This window comes from Lynx canadensis, chromosome C2 (assembly GCF_007474595.2).
Source record: "Lynx canadensis isolate LIC74 chromosome C2, mLynCan4.pri.v2, whole genome shotgun sequence".
In the NCBI taxonomy this organism is placed as follows: domain Eukaryota; kingdom Metazoa; phylum Chordata; class Mammalia; order Carnivora; family Felidae; genus Lynx; species Lynx canadensis.
The window spans coordinates 117312950-117339258 of record NC_044311.2 but is presented as its reverse complement, the minus strand read 5'-3'; the positions used below and the strand labels follow the sequence as shown (position 1 = coordinate 117339258).

Genomic DNA, 26309 nt, shown 5'->3' with positions numbered 1-26309 from the left:
CTTCAGTGTCATAGCAGCAGCTTAGAATTTTAGAAAAATAATTCATGGTTCTAGAGAATAATTTGCTTTCAATAAGCAATCTATATAAAATTAAAAGCCAAAAAATCTCTTACATGTTATTAAATGTTTATTTATTTTGAGGGGGGGGGTGAGCAGGAAGGGGCAGAGAGATAGGGAGAGAGAGGGCGAATCCCAATCAGGCTCCACACTCAGCATGGAACCCAACACAGGGCTCAGTCTCCCAACAGTGAGATTATAAACTGAGCCGAAACCAACAGTCAGATGCTTAACCCACTGAGCCACCCACGTGCCCCTTCTCTTTCAGATTATACCACGAATTCTTTGTTATCTTGGAGATGCTACTTTTTCTGTGTATGCTCTAATTGCCCATTCTGTAAAATTAGTAGAGTAACATCTGTTCCAGTGATTTTGACACAACTGCTGTGAGATTCAGTTGAGACGGTACATATGAAAGCTTTTCAGAAAGAGTAAAGATGTCTACAAAATTTAGGGTGTTGTTATATAATCTATCATTGTATTCTGCATATAGTTGAAACTTGATAAATATCAACAATTTGGATAGGTAAAGCCTATCAGCAAGCTACCAGGTGCTGGAAGATACAGAGTAGAGGCTGTCCCTGTGTGTCATCCAAAGTCCTGGAGCTCTGGGTCCTCAGACATATAATGCACAGACTGGCCAGTGTGATTTATTGGGATCTTCTTAGCTCCATTAGTCTATAATTCTATTTAGTACCTCTCAACTGCATTCTCTGCTTGTCTTAGATCCTTTGGAAATACTTTCTGCTGTAGTGATAAAAAAAAAAAAACTTGCCCATGGAGAGCTACACAAATAGGGTGTTATTCTTCTGACATTCTAAGAAATATTGAGAGAGGTGCTAGCTGAATCAGCAAGTGCAGATTACACATCTAATTTTCTTGGCCTTTAACTTATTATCACATGTAAACCATTATGCCAAGAATCAATGCTGGAATTATATAGGTAGAATGGCTTCTGTTACATTTGGACCATCTTCTTAGGAAAAAAAAAGATATTTTAATGGCTTTCGTCAGATTTCTGTTTGTATCTCTTTGCCCATCTTTGGGCTATCACTCTGGCCATCCATAACTATTTGCAGTTACGTCTGTGTAAGGGAGAACTTGGCAGAGTGTGATTGTGAACAAAATCAAAATTCTGTGAGCAAGCAGAAAGCAGATTTAGGTGTTTAGTATGCAACCAACAGTACCCATCAAGTTCTTCTACTTAACCGCTTGTCTTTTCCTGTTGATCTATTTGTGTATTTAATTATGCTACTTACAGGCCTTTTGCTATCCTTTCATGATCTTTCTCAAGTGAAATTCCTTCTCTGTATTTCCTCCAACAGCTCAATCAGAATGGAATGTTTGCTCCTTGGGGCCTGTGTCAAATGTCTGGTGCCCACTTTCAATTTCAATTGCAAGGGCCCTTTTAAGGTGGACAGAACTAGGGTCATTTGTATCTTCAAGGCTAACAAAAAGCCTGAAGAAGAGTAAATGATTAACAGATATTTATTAAGCAGAATGTATGTGTGTCTACCTATCTTTTACTATTATTATATCTAAGGTTATTTAATCATTTAGATAAAGTCTAGTTACTAGTCTGTGTCACATTCTTAACTTAAAGGTTTATTGACTGTAGCTACTTTCAAGTTATTATTAGAAGTCCTGTGCTGTAGCTAAGAAATGATTATATGACTTGCCTTTTCTTTAACTATCACAGAGTATAGCCATTTATAATATTGACAAAAAGTGATTGTTTAGTGAATACCTTTATGCTAAATGTTGTAAAAACCATAAAAACCTCAAATAAAAACATACAGATAAACTTACAAGCAACCAAAAAACAAAATACACTGGAACAGTGCAACTCAATCTTTTAAACACTTGAGCATTGCCATCTTGCAAACTTAAAGGCACTCAGTGAGCTAAATTGAAACCAGAAGTTAAGTGCTTAGTTTGTTTATACTTTATATCATTTCCCCTAGAGGCGATATGACATGAGATATGAGTGGAAGTTTCTAACCAATGCTTAGGAAGAATGATCAAAAGTTTATGAGCCTACTCCATGTTTGGTCAGGGCAATAGAATTTATCTGAGTGGCTCTCAATGTGGCACCAAAAGTTGTTCCATTTAATTTAAGATAGTCCTAGAGTGGCCATTCTTGATAGAAACCATAAAACAGCAAGACTAGATTAATGATTGCTATCATTTTAAGTTATTTTAATTGTTTATCTTGATAGTATATTTCCCTTGACAGTGTATTTCTCAAGAAACATTCAGTAGGAAGATACACTGTTATGGATATAAAGTGTTACCTTTCAAAATGCATTTAATGATTATAAAAGTTAAGATTTGTTCACACAGGCTTTACTTGAATGCAAATAACCTGTTATTCACAATATGAAGCTGACATAGGAAAATTCTGGGATTCAGATCACCTACAGGGCATATTTTACACATAAGTGCTTTAAACCATCACATCTCAACATAGCATTGAAATTGAGTTTTAGAGATTTAAGAAATCATTGACTTCCAGAGATACTCTGTAGGAAACCTAAAAAATGTGGACCCTGATTTTATTTATTTATTTATTTTTAATTTTTTTTTTTTAATTTTTATTTATTTTTGAGAGAGAGAAAGAGTGCAAGCAGGGGAGGGGCGGAGAGAGAGGGAAACACAGAATCCAAAGCAGGCTCCAGGCTCTGAGCTGTCAGCACAGGGCCCAACCGGGGCTGAAACTCACAAACCATGAGATCATGGCCTGAGCCAAAGTCGGCCACTTAACCTACTGAGCCACCCAAGTACCCCTGGACTCTGATTTTAATCCTCAAAACAATGTCAAGAGACTTCTTGCTAAGATTTTCACTATGATTTCAGTTCTCCATGTAATTCTGAAAATAGATCACATAAACCATTACAGCATTTTGAATTTTACATCAGATTAAACAAAAGCAATACAGTAGAGGCGTATTTCTGTAAAAGCAATAAATATATAAAGAATACTAAATGGGCATCTGAAATCAATATTTCATGACCGGTTCATGGAGCTCAACAAAACATGTCATTCAGAGATGGCCAGAAAGAAAGAAGAGGAAAACAGTTATTTAGAAAGCTTTAATCTAGTAATTATTTACAAGTAGATCAGTTTAAATAGAAATTATACGTCACTATGTTTCTGAAAGACAGACAAGGAAATTTTTAAAAACCTTCAGTGTAGGCCACGGCTGTAGAAGTTACAGCACTGGAACGACACTGTCAAGGCAGAAAAAAAAAAAAAAATAGCTCATGAGAACCGATGCATCAAGAATCTTAAAACAAGGAAGCCATGATTTCTTCCTTTCAGTTGCTTACAATTTGTGGGGAGGGAGCCATACACACAGAAATCAATTAGAGAGAGAGTGAGTGTGTAATGTAGTGCTAACTGCATGCAGATAATGTACACATTGCATCATGTTTTAAAAGGGAATGGCTACATGATGACATGGCTTTGCTGTATTTTTCTCCACAAATAGTTCAATGCCAAGCAAAGCTGTGAAAACATGAGCTGGAAATTTCATCACACTCTAGTGCCAAAATAATCTAAATCTTCAGGGTTTTTTTTTTCCCTTTAACATTTGGTGCGAATTCAAATGTATATATGTGGAGAAACTACACTGGGTCACATTATTTGCTTCTGTAAATTCTGGAAGGAAAAAAAAAATGGATTTTTTTTTTTATTCCTAATGAATTCTTCCCCTAACATTCTGAAATCTGTTTTACGTGTTTTGAAAAATACGCTTTCAAAATTATCACCGAATCTTAAAAGAGTGATTTTGTTTGTAGCTTGCCGACCAGGTTTCTACAAGGCTTCGGATGGTAATGTGAAATGTGCCAAGTGCCCACCGCACAGTTCTACCCACGAAGATGGTTCAGTGAACTGCAGGTGTGAGAATAAGTACTTCCGAGCAGACAAAGACCCTCCATCCATGGCTTGTACCCGTGAGTAGTTTTGCTGCAACCCATGCCTCCATGTTTCTTTTATTTTGTGTTTTTTTTTTTTTCCTTCTGGTTATTGTGCTTCTTTCTTCTTTTTTTAAAGCATTTGGCCCATTTCCTTCCGTTATCCGTGTGCAAACTGAAAGCTTTCTCTGCTTCACTCTCCATGCTGGCTCACCACAAATGCAACATTTATCACGCAAAATGAATTAGTTTTTAAAGCACTTCCTGCAACAGGACCCCCAGAAAGAAAGAAAGTTTTCTGTATCTTGGTTTAGATCCTGTATTACATTTGACAGAATAGGGGAGGTTATAGTCATGGGATTTGTGTTTTTACATTTCTATTCCCTCACGTTACATGTAGGTCATAGGTCATAGGGAAAAAGGACTAAGATTTATAAAACTAATAGTAAAGTTTTCATAACTATTCACGAGGGCATTGAATTTAGTAGTAAATTCCCTCATTGGACTTTGTGAATGTATCTTCAACTTTGAGTCAAAACTCCCCCACCCATGGCTTGGGGACGATAGTGCTCTTGAAGCCATGTGTCTATAATCTCATGGATCCTCTAAGGACGAATTAAAAGTGTATAATAGAGACAAGATGGTTATTTACCTCTTTCGGTTCCATTGTAAATTATCTATTTCCCTTGTAGTAGAAAACAGAAGTGAGGCTCATTAATCTTTGTTGAACTACTTTGCAGGACCTCCATCTGCACCAAGAAATGTTATCTCTAACATAAACGAGACCTCGGTCATCCTGGACTGGAGTTGGCCCCTGGACACAGGAGGCCGGAAAGATGTTACCTTCAACATCATATGTAAAAAATGTGGGTGGAATGTAAAACAGTGTGAGCCATGCAGCCCAAATGTCCGCTTCCTCCCTCGACAGTTCGGACTCACCAACACCACAGTGACAGTGACAGACTTGCTGGCACATACTAACTACACCTTTGAGATCGATGCCATTAACGGGGTGTCAGAGCTGAGCTCACCACCAAGACAGTTCGCTGCAGTCAGCATCACAACCAACCAGGCTGGTGAGTACGTGCTCGATGCTTTCTGCTCCCGCCATCTCAGAGCCGAGTCATGATTTTGACAGAGTGTGCAAAAAAGAGTGGGGAAGGCAAAGGTTTGAAAGAGTCCCAGAATGTTCTCTTCTGTCACGTTTAAGCAGTTATGCTACGTTCAATACCTCAATTTAATTCTTCAAGTAGGAATAAGTCATATTTATTAGATGACTTTAAACTAGTTTAATCCCTTGTTTTTCAATTTGGAATATTTAAATAACCACGGCTTTGCAGATGGTTCTTGTGGGGCTCCTTGAAACATTTTGATATTCCAAAGAACTTAACAGACATTGAACCTTAGTTTGCAGGTTATATAGGATACCTAAAATTACAAAATATCTTTACCGTAGTTATAATTATATCATATTTTTATATAGTTATTCTGTTGCTTTATGTTCCTCTGAAGCTCTAAGTATTATAGCTCAGATACAGATAATTCTGATTAATTAAAAATAAGAAAATAAATCCATTTTATTTGATATAATTTGTATTTAAAAATTCAAAGTAGGGAATTTGTGGAGAAGCATGGTGAAAAGAGGTCTTAGTAGAGAACAGTTGGAATCACTGACTTAAAAATGTTTGCAAATATAAATTACTTTTATATCTTCTATATTTCCTGCTGACAATCTTTTCCCAGTTAAAACAAAACACTATATTGGCAGGTTGTAAGCAAAGGCCCTTTAATATGGAATGGAAAAATGAAACAACAAGCAAACTTCTCACCTTTCTTTATCTTACATCCACAATATTTCTCTTTTCTTCACTGTTAGTAAATCTTGTTCTTTTAATCACCCCTTAAATCTTCTATGTGTTTTCTCATTCTCTGATAATTCTTACGATTTTTTTAGTATGGCTTTTTTTTTTCAACAGTGTAGTGTCCAGAATTACTGATGAGACTTTAGTTGTGATTCTCTGAAACATGTGGAAGGGTTACTCTACACAGTATACGCAAGGGACATATCAGTGATGCCCCTTTGAAATAAGGTGATCACAATGTTTCCATTATTGATAACTGTGATGAATGAATAAGAGTTTTCTTTTGTAGCCAACAAAGGCTGTGCGAAGTTAAGCTGATAGGTGTTTATTGTACATAATTGTTGCTGTGCGGTACATAATTAGGGATACTACATTCCAAGCAGTTCAAGACAGAAATATCATTGCATCCTTTATGCACAAATAAATAACGGAGCCAAAACGGGAGAAAAGGAAGAGACATGATGCGCCCTGAGAATGCTTCAACAAGGACCAGTTTCTCTTGTCGGCTCCCAGATGGGCTCACCCCTGAGCCAGAAGTCAGGATTGAGAGGCGACTCTGCCTCTTAGCTGCATTTGGCTTAAACTGGCGAAGCCGCTCTGCTGTCTTCTGGGACTCGCCCTTCGCCCTGAGTGGAAGGTGTACTGGATGCCATAGGGAAAGGGAAAGAAAGAGAGAGGTCTGAATTCTCTCTTTAGCTGAAAGCGGTCTTAGAACAGCAGCCAAAAAAAACAGCTGAAAACACCACTTTTGTTTCTCTCACGTGGCTGGCTCAGGAAGATCCTTAAACTACCAAAGGCACACAGTTAAGAGATGTCACCCAGGGCTAATGTTCAGTAAGTATGCACCAGTATGACTTTGCTGGTTATACTAGTTCAGAGTAGTTCCAACTACTTCTGCAAGGGAGTTAGGCAGATACATCTGTATCGGTTCATTTCTCAGGTATCCTGGGTAGCCCCCAAAACCCAGTATCTTAGCTCCATAATCCTTGCCCGTAATCTAGCAGCCGAAACATAAATGCTGGCGTAAGAGGGGGGTCTTCAGGGCTTTGCACTGGAACGCCTCCTTCTTGAGGGGTCCTTATCCCTATTATGTCATTGATAGGTATTTTGTGTATAACCCCTGCCAGAGTCCACGTTCACCTGTCTCTTTCTGATTCCAAATCCCTCTTTTGGTCCTACTTTCCTTCTGGTCTCCTATACTGATGAAAGTCTTACACTTTTACATTGTCTCATGGTGATATATAAACTTTATCTGTGGAAAAGACAGGACTTTTAAGGGAAGTGTGCTGAATCGTTTTTTAAATCTTGCTTACTGAATCTGTGTTTTTTCCCCCACTGGAAGCTAGGTCTCAGACCAAACAACATATGCTTTTGCTTTGCTTCAGTTAATGGTATTTAAACTTTGTAACTAATAATATTTAAAAATTTGCAACTTCAGTTTATGTAACTGTCTTCCATGAGAGAAAAAGATGAGTAATGCCATTGCTATATATTGCATGATTATAGCTTCTCATATTCAGTGAACACGGGAATTTTAAGAAATTATAATTATGTGGCAAATGGCTTTCCCCAATCCTATATTTCATGCTGATTTACTACCTTGTTTAAAATAGGAGCATCAATCTGGGTTATAATTATCTCCCAAGTCAAACAAAAACGTATAAAAACAAGCAAGAGCTCCTTCTTTCCTATGTTATCATTGGCCTCTGGCTTTCTGACAATGCATTTATCAGGAAACTAATAGTTCCAGATATACACACTGAATGAATCTAGGTAAGGGCAAACAAGAACAGGCCAAGACATTAAAAAATAAATGGGGTTGACGCTTCAGCCCTCCCAGATACAAATCACAGGGTAAGACAGATTCAGCAGGGATGATATCAGTTACTCTCTCTAACCCCACTATCATTTAAAAAAATAATCACAAATTTGTCTACACAATGCACCCCAGGCATTTATATATTTATTTCAGGGCATCTGTATCGTTTTGTGTGCCTGGGGTGCTAGAGGTCTTTGTTCCATCTTCAAATCCCCACAGTAAGATGTATAAGCAAGATTAGGAGTGATGCCATTTCTCCAGGGAGTGTTTCTTTGTTTTGCTTTATTTTTGTTCTTGTGAAGGTTAATGGACTGGTAGCCTTGAAAAATGAGCTCTCTACCTACTAAAAAGATATGGCTGTGACAGATATGATGCCATGGTGTTTAAATTCCTCCTAGTCTCTCTATCTTTGACAAGGATATAAAGGGAGAAGGTGAAACGTGTCCCTTTGAATTTCGTTTGTGAGATTGAGTTTGTTGATTTTTCTCTTGATTGCATTGTGAAAGCCGTGTGATGACCACGTGATAAGGCACCTTCTAAATTGTAGGGGATTATGTTGTAAATTCGGATGTTAGTTCAATACTTTCGCAAGGTATGCCAGTGCGATCAAAATCATGGTCTCTCCATAAAGATTGTATCTATCTGTGAATCTATCAGTCAAACATATCCAGAAAGAACTGCAAATTGCAAAGCAAAAATCTGTAAAGTTATAACTTAGTGTAAATTGTTACTTCCTGTTTTTGTACTTGCATGAGTGTATTTACCTTTCACTTCTGGAAACAATCATTCCACTAGTGAAATATCAGTCTGCTTATTCTCAACCTCCATCATAGAATCTGCCCCCTTTTCACTATCCTATAGCATGTAATGATTCCAGACTAAAATAGGGAGCACTAATAGAGACCTTAGGGGCTTTCAGTTTTGAGGTCCACCCCACCCCCATTTTATACCTGGAGAAACTGAGATCCCAGAGGCTTTTCTAACATTTCATCAAAGAGATCAAACTTTCATTTATGTCTCCCAACTCCAATGCCATTTCCAACTTCTATCTTCATATTCTTTCTGTCATCCTATGATTCATGCCATGTAGCTACAAAAATAAATGCTGCCTTGGAGACAGAGAGGGGCTTTGCTGGAACATTTACTCTAACTTAGTTAGTACTTAGTTACTAACTTAGTTAGTTACTAACTTAACCCTAGTAAACTTGGTTCTTGCTTCTCCGCCATCTATCACGGGGTTACTTAGGGGCGTTCTGCAAGAGATCTTCCTTATCATCTCTACTCTTCCGCAGACCTAGCTTCATCCTTCATGCCCTCATTCTCCACAGATGGTTTTCCCTCTGTGATATTGTGATTTATAATAAGAAATAATATATTTGGTTTTGGTTCCAGTTCAGGGTGCATGTCTCCTAAAACCCTTGGAATTTCCTAAGTGATAAGAGTAATAAAGGTCTATTTTGTAATTCATAACAACCCCGACTCAACCACACCTGTGTTTATGTTAATGAATCAACTTTTGGAAAACCCTAAGGATGGGGTCTGGTTGCTGGGGGAACCAAACCCCGTGATTAGAAAGTTGAAACTTTCAGCTCCCTTATCCCCCAGCCCCAAGCCCAGGAGTAGGGAGAGGAGGCTGGTGATGGTTTAACCAATCTTGCCTACATAATGAAGTCTCCTTAAAAGCCCAAAGGATGGGGTTCAGAAAGCTTTGGGGTTAGTGAACACAGAGAGGTGCTGGTACGTGACGTGCCTGAAGAGAGGGTGGGAGCTCTGTGCCTCTTCCCGGATACCTTGCCCTGTACATCTCTTCCATCTGGCTGTTCTCGGGTTGTATCTTTTTTTTTTTTATTTTTTTTAATGTTTATTTATTTTTGAGAGACAGAGAGAGACAGCTTGAGCGGGAGAGGGCAGAGAGAGAGAGAGAGAGAGAGGGAGACCCAGAATCTGAAGCAGGGTCCAGGCTCTGAGCTGTCAGCACAGAGCCCGATGCGGGGCTCAAACTCACCAGTCGCAGGATCATCACCTGAGCCGAAGTCAGCCGCTCAACCGACTGAGCCACCCAGGCGCCCTCGGGTTGTATCTTTTTATAATAAGCTGGTCATCTAGTAAGCAAAATGTTTTCCTGAGTTCTATGAGCTACTGTAGCAAACTAATTGGACCCAAGAAGGAGGTAGTGGGAATCTCTGATTTCAGCTGGTGGGACAGCATTATAGATAACAACTTGAACTTGTGATTAGCAGCTAAAAAGAGGGCAGGGGGGCCTTGTGGGACTGGGCCCCTAACTCTGGGCTTCAATGCTAATTCCAGGTAGATAGTATCAGAACTGAATTCCTTGTAGGATACCCAGCTTATGGGTCAGAATTGCTTGGTATGGGGAAATCCCCACACATTTGGTAACCAGAAGCGAAGTGTTCTGTGAGTTAAGTATTGAGATTAGAGGAGGCATATCAGAGTGTGTTTTTCCTCTTACACTGTCCTCACTTATCAAGACCTTCAAGGTTCAGAGGGAAAAGAAAAATGCTACTCTCTACCCACCCCCTCCACAGTTTCTTTAAATCTAATTCCTGCCTCCCCCTCTGTACTTGCTAACTCCCACTGATTCCTGAGTCTTAATAGAATGTGCTCTCAAGCAAATGTCCTCCCCTTCTAGCATCTTCAACATTCCCTCTCCTGGCTTTTTTCCCTTGCCTTTTGTGTTGTATAGGTGTTCCTTCATCTTAGAGGAAGTTACAAATAATCAAATAACAGCAGCAGCAATAACAACACACACAAAAGTGTGTGTGTGCATTATAAATGGTTTGACTCATCAAGGTTTCATCCTATTTTTTTCCTGATTTTCAATCTAAGATTCGATTTTTTTTCACAGAGTAATCCATACCTCTCCTTTTGTTCTTTCATTCATGGTTTGATATCTGCCCTCATTTGATAGCAAGTCACTTCCTGGAAATCAGGAATAATTTCCTCTTTGTGTCTCTATGTTAAATTGTTAGGAAGAATATAAACTTCACAAGACCATAGACTTTGTCTCATGTTCACATTTATATTTTTTTGGACATAGAACAAAGACAACAAGGCCTTCTAAACACCTTGTAATCACTCAAGTGTCTACTGAATGAATAAGTGATTTTTAATGGAAATTTCCATAATTCAAAAATTAAAACACATTCTCTCTCAAATAGCTTTCTTTCCTTATTTTTTTCCCCTCTCTACTAAGACAACCATCATTTCCCCAGTTTGCCAGATTCTAATCTAACATTTAGAAACATCTTTGCTTCATTTTCTACATTTAAGAAGTTGTCACGTACTCTTGATTTTTCCTTTCAATTGTTTTGAATCCTCATGCCTTTTTCTCTATACTCAGTGTTAAGTTTTTACATTCCTGGTTATAACATTTATAAATAAGTGATGTGATTAATTTTAATAGTCATCTTTTAATTATGTTGAGATTCTAAGATAAAAAGAGTAGGAAGTAAAATCCACTGAGATGTATATAAAAAGTGTTAATGGACCAACAAATACATTTGAGTGTCTCTTTTATGTACATGTCATATATGCCCGAGCCATGCAGGAATTTACCATCTAAGTATAGAATTAAAAACAATATATATGAAATAAATAAATTTACTTAAGACACTAAACAATGAAATGAGTTAAGATGTCACAGTTAAGGATTTTAGGGAAACCTTTGGAGAAGAGTCAGATGTATAATAGATACAAATAGATACAAATAGATGAAAAATAGAAATAAACCAGATAGATATAAAGAAAAAGAAATACGTATAGCATAGTATTGGAGCTGAGCTCCCTGAGGAACAACAAGGCTAGGTTGAGAGGAGGAAATTGATCTTGTTCAGAGGTAACAAGAAATCAGGTTGAATAGTAAAGGAAAGCCAACCAACCTGAGTGTTAGATAATAGGATGTTGGAGAAAGATACCCATTTTGAGTGGCAGAGTAACTTCACTAGATTTGTGTTTTAAGAGGTGATATTGAAGAGGATGGTGGGGTGGGTGGCACCTAGGTGGCTCAGTCAGTTAAGCATCAGACTCTTGATTTCAGCTCAGGTCATAATCCTACCATTCATGAGTTCAAGCCTCGCATTGGGCTCCACGTTGACAGCACAGAGCCTGCTTAGGATTCTCTCCCCCGTCACCTTCTCAAAATAAATGACCAAGCTTAAAAAAAAAAGAGCGGGGAATAAGTTAATAAAGCAATTCTTAGGGGCACCTGGGTGACTCAGTCGGTCGAGCATCCAGCTTCAGCTCAGGTCACGGTCTCGCGGTCCATGAGTTCGAGCCCCGCATCAAACTGTGCTAACAAACAGCTTAGAGCCTGGAGGCTGCTTCAGATTCTGTGTCTCCCTCTCTCTCCCCCTCCCCTGCTCACACTCTGTCTCTCTCTGTCTCTAAAAAATAAATAAATGTTAGGGGCGCCTGAGTGGCTCATTTGGTTAAGCGTCCAACTTCTGCTCCGGTCATGATGTCACGGTTTGTGAGTTTGAGCCCTGTGTCAGGCTCTGTGCTGACAGCTCAGAGCCTGGAACCTACTTCGGATTCTGTCTCTCTCTCTCTCTGTTCCTCCCCCACTCACTCTCTGTTTCTCTCACTCAAAAATAAATAAGCATTAAAAAAAGTTAAAAAAATAAAATAAATGTTAAAACAATCTTTTAAATAAATAAAATTTTTAGCATATGAATGACTTAATTATAACAAAAGAGTAAAATCAGTAACATCATTGGATTTATATGAGTATTAATGTTATCTGCAATTATTATTTTCAAGTCTAACATGGCATTTTTAAACTTTTGAGCCATAAATTTACCCCCCACCCCAAAATAAGATTTAGGGGTTTCGGCCTCTTTCTACTTGGATTCCTGATTGCCAGATTGTTGGCATTGAAGTATCATCAGTCCCAGAACAATTGGACTAACTTTAGTTTGACACTTAGGTAAATGCCATCATGTTTCCCTCAATTTGTGTCTGTTGAAAGAGGTGCCCCTCCATTCTCTGGGTATTGCTCTAGTTATCTCCTTTTCAGTATCTCCTCAATCTTGATTTTTTCTTTTATACAGGCATGCACATTCTAAATATTTTTTTCTAGTTCCATTTAAACTTCTTTTTTCCTATGAACATTATCCCGACCCAGTACTTTACCTAGAGTGAACAGCAGATTCCCTCCTCTTTCAGTTTACCCTGCTAAAATTCTGCATGTATGTGTACAGTTTCTATCATAAGATATGATTTGTTCATGTGTATGAAAATATTACAGATGTCACAAAATAGTATTGTAGTATACATTATGTGTGTACACCTTTATCCAGATTCCTTAAAAGTTAACATTTTGCCATGTTTGTTTTATCGTTCTCTCCCCCATCTCCTTTTCTGTATAGATATTACTTATTTCTATTATTTATTTCTCTGTATTTCTATTATTTGTTTCTATTTATTTCTTCTCTTTTTTTAAATTTTTTAATGTTTATTTATTTTGAGAGAGAGAGAGTTATACATGGGCGAGGGACAGAGAGACAGGGAGACACAGAATCCGAAGCAGGCTCGAGGCTCTGAGCTGTCAGCACAGAGCCTGACGTGGGGCTCGAACCCACGAGCCACAGGGTCATAACCTGAGCCGAAGTCGGATGCTCAATCGACTGAGCCACCCAGGTGCCCCTACTTCTGAACTTCTTGGAAGTGAATTGCATAGGATGTGCCCCTTTGCTCCTACCTACTTTAGCGTGTGATTTCCTAAAAACACTGCATCTTCTTATATAACCTCAACACATTTTTCAAAATGAAGACATTCACATTACTACCTACTGTTATCTCAGATACTAGTCCACTTTTGCCAGTTGTCACACTAAAACCCCTATAGCAAAAACAAACTGATGTTCTTTTTAAGTTTCTATTTATAAAATAGCTCATATTTATAATAATGAATAAATTAATATTTTTCTGTGAATTAAGTCTGATAAAAAAATACAAAGGGAGGGGAAGCCAATCCTCATCTGTAGGACTTTCTAGGTGTTTGATTTTAGTCTGGCAGTTTCACAGTTGCCGTCCCATTAAAAAAAAAATGACAACTAAATAACATTATTGAAAAGAAGAAGAACTTAGTTTTGTATAGATGTCCCATTGAAGGACCACTCATTTCTGCAGAGAAGGATGACACCTTAGAGACTATCCAATGTAATGAAAAGATTTCTGTCCTCAGCCTGGGACAGAATCACTTCTGTCATCCACTTACTCTGGTGATCACAGACAAATTCCTTCATTTCTTCTGGTCAAAAATCGCTGTCCATCATATGAAGGGATTGGCCTAGAAATCCAAGTATAATCTGTCTTGTTTTACTTCTCTTTTGCAATGCTTGTACCACAATTCAGAACTTCATTACTAGTATAATATTAATAAATCATTAAATGTACCTTTAAGTATACACTATCAACTCACATCCTATAAAGATTTTAGAAGCTTTACGGCCAATGGTTTAGTGGCCTGCTATTTCACAGGATGAAGTAATGATGTCCATTGGTAGAAATAGATATCTTTAATATAGCTTAAATAAAAAATACATCCTTTTTTAAATTTTTTTTTTTAATTTTAACGTTTATTTATTTTTGAGAGAGAGTGAGACAAGAGTGGGAGTGGGAGAGGGGCAGAGAGAGAGGGAGACACAGAATCCAAAGCAGGCTCCAGGCTCTGAGCCATCAGCACAGAACCAGATTCCGGGCTTGAACTCACGAACCGTGAGACCAGAACCTGAGCCGAAGTCAGACGCTTGATAGACTGAGCCACCCAGGTGCCCTCAAAATACATCCTTTTGAAAAATGAATTGTAGGGATGCCTGGGTGGCTCAGTCAATTGAGCATCCAACTTCAGCTCAGGTCATGATCTCATCGTTTATGGGTTCGAGCTCCGCGTTGTACTCTGTGCTGACAGATCAGAGCCTGAAGCCTGCTTCAGATTCTGTGTCTTCTTTTCTCTCTGCTGGCACTCTGTCTCTCTCTCTCTCTCAAAAAGAAATAAATGTTTAAATTTTTTTTTCAATGAATCCTAGATTGATCAGTCCTTTGCCTAAGTTTAGCATTTTACTCTAAATTTTTACATTGATAAAACAGGAATTTCTAAATCTTCTATATTCCTGATTTTGAAATACATTTACTCTATACACCTTGTTGTTCTATTTGAATCTAAAAACAGCATATATGGATATGATAGTGGAACACCTCATGTCAAAGATAGCCGGTCAGGCTTTAGCATATCTGAAGAAATGAATGTTTCAGTGTAAAGGTAGAAAAGTACAGAGCTGCACCTGCTATTAAAATATGGACACATATTGCTGCAGTCTCTGAAGAGATGTATGCTGTTGTGTAATTACGTACCATCGAAGTAAACTAGGTACCAAAAGAGTCTACATTAGTTCTTCCAGAACATGGAAAAAGATGTTTTATAGCATCGGTGTCATGAATTGGAATCATAAAACATATTGAAAATCAACCACAAAAAGAGTGGGGATACAATTCTAGGAATGCACTATGATGAGTCCTCCCTTCCTTATTTCACCTGTATGATTAATAAACCCTGAGAATGGAAATCTTAACCTTTTATTCCTCTCAACAAACAAGTGAGGTCTGAGTCAGGCTCAGAGATTATGAGTGAATATATACATTATAATTTTCCTGGTGCATTTTGCCTGTGTGGTAATTTAGCTTCTCTCTTTCTGATTTGAAATGGAGGCAGATACCTGTGCATCTGGGACTATCACTCTGCAGTGATGTGTCATACTGTGCCTGAAGCATTCCACATCGTTTAACACATTAATGATGCCTTTCAGCCATCACATCCTGGTACAGAGGCAGATTACATATCTGCAGCATGAGCAATAAACTGAACAAAAGCATCACCATACATTGTTATTTAGAACTTTGATGTGAGCTTAAAGCCACAACTGTGTGGAGAAACTGTGGATGAAGACAGTTTGGGAGCTTCCAGGATCTAAATTAAATATCGTCCCATCTTCATTTCTGATCCTTAACACGACTACAATTAATAGAGCAGACAAGTGCCTGGAAGATTATAGTTACTTCTTTCTTGCTGGCTTCTCCCAAAGGGTGTTCTCAAGAACAGGGATATCATCAAGCAGCTGGAGGAGGAAATATAGTGTTAACTAAAGCATGTGAATTCTAAGAAAGAAATAGCCATTTAATGCTAACTTGTGCCGTCTTCACTGCATCTTTTAAGAGCAAAAACAAAAACAAAAAAATGCTTATTCAACAGAAATCTTTATTATTATTTTGCCCAAACAAAGTAAGAATATGTTTCGTCTCAAACCACAGTATACACAATAATTTAATTTTTAAACATGCTCTGCCCTTTAAGGGTTAAATTAGATATAGAAGGCCCTTAGGGAATAATTGCAGTATGTGTAAAATCATTGAGAAATTGAATAGATACACATATCTAAAAGGAAAAGATGCTTTGTTCTCTGAAGCAAAAATTTTACAAACACTGCCCAGACTCTTTCATAATATACCTTTTTTTTCCCATAATAAACCTTTAATTACATTTCAGTATCTATAAAAATATTTCTCAGTGTGAATTACTGACATGGTCCATACTTTTCACTTTATAATCCTAATATAGCACCATCATCCAAATCGAAAAAAAGGCACCCCTTGCTAAAGGGACTTTACTGCCATCTGACATAAAATTGTCAGGGTAAATATCCAAATTAAAAGGACTATGGGGGCACCTGGGTGGCTCCGTCGGTTGGGTGTCCGACTTCGGCTCATGTCATGATCTCACAGCTCTCGAGTTCGAGCCCCGCGTGGGGCTCTGTGCTGACAGCTTAGAGCCTGGAGCCTGCTTCGGATCTGCGTCTCCCTCTCTCTCTGTCCCTCCCCCCTCTGTCTCTCTTTCTCTGTCAAAAGTAAAATAAACATTAAAAAAAAGGAAAAAAAACTATGAACTATGGCATCCCATGTGCCGGGGCCTTGAATTCTATAACATTCATAGTGGGACAAAGAATGCCAAGGCCAAAACATGAGAAGCTCAATTTTCTACCCTGTTTCATGAGTAATTGCTGATCTAAATCCTCTTACTATGATTAACACTGCACTATAATCTATTACATAATTATCTCATTTATCTATAACTCTAAGTTATTAAATGTCTTCTTTGTGCTTACATAGTTCCACAGTTCCTGCCCTTAACTGTTAGGATATTCTTTTTTCTATCGCTTTGCCCAAAATATAAGTAATACTGAAGAAACTGTATAAAGACTATTATATTATTATAAAATCTTGACTGATGGGCTTGCATAAATATCATATGATTTTTTTCTTTTGAAATCAAAATTTCATATGATGAGCAATACTGATAAGAACTAAAAATCTGAATTGCCTTATTAGAAAGCTATTTATCCAAATCTTTCTTGTTAAAACCAAACAATAAAAAACCCCTACATTTCTAAAGTAGCTTTGAAATATTATACTTACTATTAACCGATGCCAATTTAAACACCTTTATTTGGGGCACCTGGGTGGCTCCGTCGGTCAAGCATCCAACTCTTGGTTTCAGCTCAGGTCATGATCTCACAGTTCATGAGCTCAAGTTCCATGTTGAGCTCTGTGCTGATACTGGGGAGCCTACTTAGGATTCTCTCTCTCCCTCTCTCTCTTTTCCCCTCCCCTGCTTGTGCTCTCTCTCTCTCTTTCTCTTTCTCAAAATGAAGAAATAAACTTTAAAAGCAAGATTAAAAAAACATCTTGACAATTTGTATCCTTACTGGTACTTATTTTTATTTCATTACAAAAAAATAATTATAACAAATCAAGAGAAAGATGATCTGTCTCTGGTCACAATTTTGTCGAGGAACTAGATCTAAACATTTAAACATGAGGTTAAGCTCTGAAATACTCTACTTTGATGTGATTGGTTTAGGTCCCGATTCTTTCAAAATTATAATTCATATGTGTGATGTGTAACAACTCTCAATATAAATAGCCATTCTTGCTTCATTCATCTCTCTCTCTCACACACACACACACACACACACACACACACACACACACACGTATATATATTGGCTTTGAGTCAACACTGAGGTGTGCCCATGAGAAGATCTAATGAAAATATCAAAAAGGCATTTGGGTATATTTGTCTATTCTGCTGAGACTTTGGTTAGGATAAAGGGATAGATAGTAATAATAAAATGAGAGTCAAGCAAAGGGTGTCTGTAAATATTATAGAAAAGAAATGGACAGAGATATAAGAATTATTTTAATTATTTTAATTCCATATAGTTAATATTCAGTGTTACATTAGTTTCGAGTGTACAATATAGTGATTCAACACTTCAATACATCACCAGGTCCTCATCACAAGTCCTCTCATTAATCCCCATCACCTATTTAACCCATCCCCCATCCACCACCCTTTCGGCAACCATTGACTTATGCTCTATAGTTAAGAGTCTGTTTCTTGTTTGTTTGTTTTTTTCTCTCTTTTTCCCTTTGCTCATTTCTTTTGTTTTCTAAATTCCACATGAGTGACATCATATGCTATTTGTCTTTCTCTGACTGACTTACTTCACTTAGCATAATACTGTCTAACTCTATCCATTTCCTTGCAAATGGCAAGATTTCATTATTTTCTATGGTTGAGTAATATTCCATTGCATATGATGAATGGATTCTCTATCCATCCATCAGTCAGTGGACACTTGGACTGCTTCCATAGTTTGGCTATTATAGATAATGCTACAATAAACATAGGGGTGCATATATCCCTTTGAATTGGTGTTTTTCTGTTCTTTGGGTAAATACCCAGTAGTGCAATTACTGGACGGTAAGGTAGTTCTATTTTTAACTTTTTGAGGTGTCTTCATACTGTTTTCCAGAGTGACTGCACCACTGTGCATTCCCACCAACCGTGCAAGAGGCTTTCTTTTTTTTTCCACATCCTTGCCAACACCTGTTTTTTCTGGTGTTTTTGATTTTAACCATTCTGACAGTTGTGAGGTGATATCACATTGTAGTTTTGATTTGCATTTCCCTGATGGTAAGTGATGATGAGCATCTTTTCATGTGTTTATTGACCATCTGGATGTCTTCTTTGGAGAAATGTCTGTTCGTGTTCTGCCCGTTTTTTAATTGGATTATTTGGTTTTTGGGTGTTGAGTTTTATAATTTCTATATATATTTTGGATACTAACCCTTTATCAGATATGTCATTGGCAAAAATATCTTCTCCCATTCAGTAGGTTCCCTTTTAGTTTCCTTCTGCTGTGCAGAAGCTTTCTATTTTAATATAGTCCCAATAGTTTATTTTTGCTTTTGTTTCCCTTGCCTTAGGAGACATAAGTAGAAAAAAATGTTGCTGTGGCCAGTGTCAGAGAGATTACTGCCTGTGCTCTCTTCTAAGATTTTTATGTTTTCAGGTCTTACATTTAGGTCTTTAATCCATTTAGAATTTATTTTTGTGTATGATGTAAAAAAAGAAGTCTGGTTACATTCTTTTGCATGTTGCTGTCCAGTTTTCACAACACCATTTGTCGAAGAGGCTTTTTCTCATTGACTATTCTCATTTCTCATTGAATACTCTTTCTCGCTTTGTCGAAGGTTAATTGACCATATAGGTGAGGATTTATTTCTGGGTTTTCCATTCTGTTCTATTGATCTGTGTGTCTATTTTTATGCCAGTACCATACTATTTTGGTCACTATAGCTTTGTAATATAACTTAAAGACCAGAATTGTGATGCTTCCAACTTCGCTTTTCTTTTTCAAGATCGTTTTGGCTAAGGGTCTTTTGTGGTTCCCTACAAATTTTAGGATTGTTTGCTCTAGTTCTGTGAAAAATGCTGTTGATATTTTGATAGGGATTTCATTAAATGTGTAGATTGCTTTGGGTAGTGTAGACATTTTAACAATATTTGTTCTTCCAATCCATGTGCATGGAATGTCTTTGCATTTCTTTGCATCATCTTGTTTTATAGTTTTATAAAACTATAATTTTATAGTTTTCACAGTACAGGTCTTTCCCTTCTTTGGTTAGGTTCATTCTTAGGTATCTTATTATTTTTGGTGGAATTGTAAATAGGACTATGATCTTAATTTCTCTTTCTGCTGCTTCATGACTGGTGCATAATAATGCAAAAGATTTCTGTACATTAATTTTGTATTCTGCCAATTTACTAAACTCATTAGCAGTTCTAGCAATTTTTAAGTGCTTATTTATTTTTTGAGAGAGACAGAGCATGAGCAGGGGAGGGACAGAGAGAGACAGGGAGACCCAGAATCTGAAGCAGTCTTCAGGCTCTGAGTTGTTAGCACAGAGCCCAATTCAGGGTTCAAACCCACGAGCCGCGAGATCATGACCTGAGATGAAGTCAAATGCTCATCCCCAGAGCCACTCAGGCACCCAAGTTCCAACAGATTTTGATGGAGTCTTTTGTGTTTTCTGTATATAATATCATGTTATCTGCTTTTACTTCTTCCTTACTGATTTGGACACCTTTTATTTTCTTTTGTTGTCTGATTTCTGTGGCTCAGAGTTCCAGTACTATGTTGAGTAAAAGTGGTGAGAGTGAACATCTTTGTCTTGTTCCTGACCTTCGGGAAAAAGCTCTCAGTTTTTCCCCATTAAGAATGATGTTAGCTGTGAGATTTTCATATATAGCCTTATTATGTGGAGGTATATTCCCTTTAAACATACTTTGTTGAGGGATTTTATCATGAAAGAATGTTGTACCTTGTCTAATGCTTTTTCTGCATTTATTGAAATGATCATATGGTTCTTATCCTTTCCCTTATTGATGTGATGTATCATGTTGCTTGATTTGAGAATATGGAACCACCTTTGCAACCCAGGAGTAAATCCCATTTTCTCATGGTGAATTATTTTTTCAATGTATTGTTGGATTTGTTTTGCTAATGTATTGCTGAGGATTTCTGCATGTGTGTTTTTCAGAGATACCCGCCTGTTCTCTTTTTTTGTTGTGTCTTTATCTGGATTTGGTATCAGGGTAATGCTGGCCTCAGAGAATGAATTTGGAAGTTTTCTTTGGAATACTTTGAGAATAAGTATTAACTCTTCTTCAAATGTTTGTTAGAATTCACCTGTGAAGCCATCTGGCCCTGGGCTTTAGTTTGTTGAGAGTTTTTTGATTACTGAGTCGATTTATTTGTTGGTAATCAGTCTGTTTAAATTTTGTATTTCTTCTTGTTTCAGTTTTGGTAGTTTTTATGATTCTAGGAATTTATCTATTTCTTCTAGGTTGTCCAATTTGTTGGCATATAGTTTTTCATAATAGTCTCTTATAATTGCTTATATTTCTGTGGTGTTGGTTGTTGTTTCTCCCCTCTCATTTGTGATTTCATTTGAGTCCTTTTACTTACAAAAGAATATTTTAACAATAATTCTGTATAGTTAAAATCATAAACTTGCAACCAAGGACAATGTTGTGATGCAGAACAAACATTTTATAATTAATTAGCATACCATACATAAGACTGAGATGGACAAATTCCATATGATCTCACTGGTATGTGGAATGTGAAAAGCAGATCAATAAACAAACAAAAAGCAAAATCAGAGCCATAAATACACAAAACAAACAATGGTTTCCAGAGGGAAGAGTGTGGGAGGATGAACAAAATAGTTGAGGGGAAATGGTCAGTTCAGCTTCCCAGTTATGGAATGAATAAGTCATGGAGTAAAAGGCACAACATAAGGAATATGGTCAATGATATTTGAATAGCACTGTATGGTGGCAGGAGGTAGCTATATTTGTGGTGAGCATAGTATAACATACAGAGAAGTTGAATCACTATGTTGTACACCTGAAACTACTGTAACATTGGGTCACCCATACTCAAAAAAGGAAAAAAAAAAAAAGGCCATAGGGAGGCTTGAGAAACTGTCTTTCAGGAATAAAATTTGAAGGCAGGGGCACCTGATGGCTCAGTCAGTTAAGCATTTGACTGTTGATTTTGGCTCAGGTCATGGTCTTGCATTCATGGGATCAAGCCCCGCATCGGGTTCCACACTGACAGCGTGGAGCCTGCTTGGGATCCTCTCTCTCCTCCTCTCTTCTTATCCCTCCCCTGCTCATACTCTCTTTCTCTTTCTCAAAACAAATAAATAAATAAACTTAAAAAAAAAAGAATAAAATCTGAAGGCAGTTCTCCATGGTTCATCAATACCAGCTAGCAAGAAAAACGAAGTATATATCAGTAACTTTGACCTTGAGAAGTTATGAGACTTCTACAACCTTTGTAGCTTCTCCAGATCTATTACTTATTAATCTGTTTTGCTGATAGTAATGGCAAATCCATTAAAGGGAAAAAAAGTAAATTACTTAGGAAATGCTCATCTTTTACTTATAATCATTAGAATATTAGCTGTTTCCTTACGGGACATTTCAGTAAGTTTATTATATTTCCAAGAGAAAATTTTAAATGCCAAAAAATTGTGCTCACTATAGATATTAAAGAAAAGTGTTTCAGCACATTTTCTTTTATGTGCTTGTTTCATCTTGTCATTTGAATTTAGATTTTGAGCAGTGTTTATCCATCTTTTTCCATCTATGGAGGATAATTGTGTGTATAAGGAATGCATATTATGGTTATTCATGCAGATTTCCAACATGCCAGGGAAAGAGATTCTCTATTTCTGTGTCATTTAGTAAGGCTTACTTTTTTCCCTCTATTTAAAATGCTTTCAAAAAGGTCTTTCATAGTTGACATCTGAATACATTGCCTCATATACCATTAACTCCCAGTAAAAAATTAAATTTTAGAACATAACATAGTTCTTTGTTGATATGAATTGATATGGTAAAAGAACTTGATTTAGTTTGAAATTTTTATTTCTGAATAGTTTATAAAATGAATCTCATCAGTATTCCTTGAGATATACTTCCATTCTAAGATATTTTCATAAATTCTTATTATTGCAGATAGAAGATAGATGTCCTTATTAAAGTTCCGATATGAAACAGCTAGATTAACAGCTAGGTTTACAACTTACTATTTGTATGTGTATGTATGTGTGTTTATATACATATCTCAAGAAGAATATGAAGTTCAGAAAGAGTGCAATTATAAAAAGTTTATAAAGTCTAATGGATTTGAAAAGAGAAAGTCTCTTTTCTACTAAATTACTTGAACTTGGATAGTTTTGTTCTTAACTCTCCTATCTATTAAATAAGGATTATCTCTACATTGAGATGTGGCAAAGATGAGAACCAATGGCTGTAATACCACGTATAGTGCTTGCGACTTATAAGTGACCAATACGTGGTAGTTAATATCTTGAATGAATTTCTGGAGCATGAGTAGCAAATGCACTCTTGAAGATCAAAATAACTTTTAACTCCTGGTTTTCTTTGCCAGTAAATACCATGCTTGATTAATTGCTTTTTTCTATCGCCTAACCAATGACTGAGCACTTAGTATGAGCCAGGTACTATGCTGGGTGCACTGTGGATAAAATGATGATTAAGATGTGGCTACTATTTTCAAGGAGCTCTCAGTTTAGTAGGAGATCTTAAAGGTTTAATAAACCAGCATGAAATTGATTGCTTTGGCCAAGAAAATTCAGGCAAGGCCAGCTGCCAGGAGACTTCAACAAGCATCAGCAGCCCAGTGAAGCAACCCAATGAAACAGATTTATCTCTTGCACTCACAGATAATGCCGAACGATGTATATCCCTTCATCTTTTCTTTATTATTATTAAAGGAGGTACTTTAAAACTTCCTTTTTATGATGTGTTTTGTGATGTAATGCTAAAAACAACATACTATCCCAAAGATTTTCACACAAAGGAAAATTATGTACAAATTAAATAATAGTTACCTGTGAAATTTAATGGTACCCCAGTTGAATGTGTCTGAGTTGTATAAAGCACTTAGTCAAAACATGTGAACTTATAAGTGGGATGAGACCAGATATTTAGATCTATCTGGTGAAACTCTCCACATCAGTATTTCTTTGTTTATCAGTCTGTCTGTTCACTCTTCTGATCAGCCAAACTTTCTATTATTAATATGGAATGAAGCATTCTATTTTGTTAAATATACAAATTTTTAAAGAGTTGCCACATAATGTAGATGAAACTAGAATGTACTAAAATCATTGATAGTAATTATTATGGAAGACACTCTTTATCTCAGCAATTAAGAAAATGCCCCAATTTTAGAAATGTTAATAATATTATAGACATGAATTGTAATTTTTCTAAAGATACACAGCCATAATTTAGCACTGATGACATAATAACATGGGAGGTTTTCTACTCTGTCTTCTAATATTTATTATGATGTCCATGTTTACAAATATTGCCTATTTGCGAAAGTTAAAAGATATTTCCCACTCTCTCTATTACAAATAAAAACATATTGAAATGGGTTTCAAAAAGAGAAATCTATCAAAGGAATTAGATAAAAGAGTTACCCATCATTCTTTATCCAGGTCAACCTGCATATACACTTTGTTGGGAGATAAGAGTTTGTCTTCTTGGGAAGTGCTTAAAAAGACTCTAAGATCTATGCGATTTCACATGTAACATTGGTATTTATATCACCATTTGCTATAGTTTTTAGAATACTGGATGAACTTTTAAAATTTATTATATTCAGATAATAAACATTTCTCTGCTATTAGTAGCTATTTCTTATTTAGATGGACCAATGGGCATTAGATATTTTGTACAAATTTGTGTGTATCTTCAAGTTGTAGTAGCCTAAGGGACAGTTGAATGGACACAAAAAGCAGAATATGTGTTATGTAAAGACACAACCAAGTGTGTAGTGCTAGGAATTTGCTAAACACTCTACTAGATATTTTTCACTGAAGCCTTAACACAACTCTATAATTTGAGCATCATTACTCTTATCGATAGAAGAAAAAAAAACTGTTCCACGACTTTAGTTAACTAGCCCCATCTATCTAATTTAAGTAGCTGAGGAGAATTTGAACCCAAGTCTTTCCAAGCTGAGAAGAATTTGAACCCAAGTCTTTCCAATGCAGTGGTTTTCCCAATTTTTAGTAAACGAGCTACTACTTTCAGGAATTTGGTTCAACCACATGTCACCAGGACTCTTACAACTTAACAGTGTACTTAAATCAAGCCTCGGTTTTTGTGTTCTGAAAACGTATTTGAAAGAGAACTTCACTTCTGTAAACAGAAAACTAATATCACTTGCCAAAAATGTATTACTAATTAGATAAAAGTCTGTCCACATAACTCCTAAGATCCTTTCACAAACTACTACGGGTAAAGTTGCAACACTTTGAATAACACTCTGCTTCCCACTGATACAACTTTGTTCCAGTTGCTAATATGAAATTGGTAACCCTCAAGCCTCCCCATTTCAGGTAAGGCCAACTCTTTCCCTCCAGGTTATTTAGATCAGAGCTATTGGAGTCATCCTTGACCCCTTTCTTCCTCTCACAGCTTATATCTGATCCATCAGCATTTTCAAAAAAAACATATGCCTTCAAAATATGTCGAGAATCTGACCACTTCTTACCATGCTCATTGATACCATGCTAGTTCCATCATATCCATAATAATTTCAGATCATTTAAAATGCTTTCATACTGGATTTCTTCCTTCCACCTATAACTTCTCTACAAAAATAGGCCTGAAAACTATACTAATGTTTAATATCATTAATTATTTTATTATATAGATTAATGGTGTTTACATTTTTTTCTGAAATATTTTATAGCTGATATAATTTCCTGGTTATTTCAAGTATTTTATTTACTTGAAATAAATTTATTTATTTATTTTATTTCAAGTATTTCCCTGTTTCCTTTTAAAGGGGACAGGCATTATTTTTTATTTCATCATAAAAAGATGAGAGAATTTCTCATATGACCAGATAGGTTTATTTAAAAAGAAAAAAAAAAGGCTCAGATGGAAATTGCTACTAATAATTGCATGTTCTTAAATGCTGACTCATGATTTTGATGACTTACTAAGTCAAGAGATTGGATACTTGGCATTTCTTTCCTCACTTAACATCTCACATATAAAATATTCATCTTCAGAATCTTACCTAAAGTGCACATATGGTTTTGAAGCCCAAAGAATACACTAAAATAATAAGAAAAAAAGATGCATTAGTTTTGCCCAAGGCATAGCTCAGGCCTTCTTGTTTCCTTTGTCCTTTGGAAATAGAGACCTGTAAGTTCCTATCTCTACATTTTGTTGAGATCCATTTTTAGAAGGGTGTCATGTGTAGCCCAAGATATGAGCTTGAAAGTTGATATGAGTGGTGCTTTGTGACAGAACCACAGATGTTCAGTACATGATATATTTATTTTTTACCCCAGTGGCCCTTATAAAAAGGGCCAGAAGACCGGCTTATAACAAGTCAACTAATGACATGATATAGAGAGGCCCCTGGTTCAGTGGCTGTTATTACAGCTGTGTCCCATTACATATTGGATACCTAGAACATGCTTGCATTCCGAATGGCATTTATCTTTTGAATTTCAAACATTCCTGCCATAAATAAGGATTTTCTGCTTTTCAAAAATGTTTCACAGTTTAGTCTAGGGAACACTCAAAGGTTGCTTTTACTTTAATGAAATTCCCCCTTTAAAGATTCCTAGAGGTAAGATGAGCATTTTCTGAGCGCTTAACT

General features: G+C 36.6%; 1 protein-coding gene across 1 annotated transcript in view; it reads left to right on the top strand.

Annotated features, from left to right (window-relative positions):
- Window positions 1-3758: 3758 nt before the first annotated feature.
- The window catches only part of EPHA3 (EPH receptor A3), a 132767-nt gene continuing 110216 nt past the window's right edge, over window positions 3759-26309 (top strand). The window contains exons 1-2 of the mRNA XM_032594592.1: window positions 3759-4014; window positions 4716-5051. Coding sequence (XP_032450483.1) covers window positions 3759-4014; window positions 4716-5051 — 592 coding nt within the window. The remainder of the gene's footprint in view (window positions 4015-4715; window positions 5052-26309) is intronic.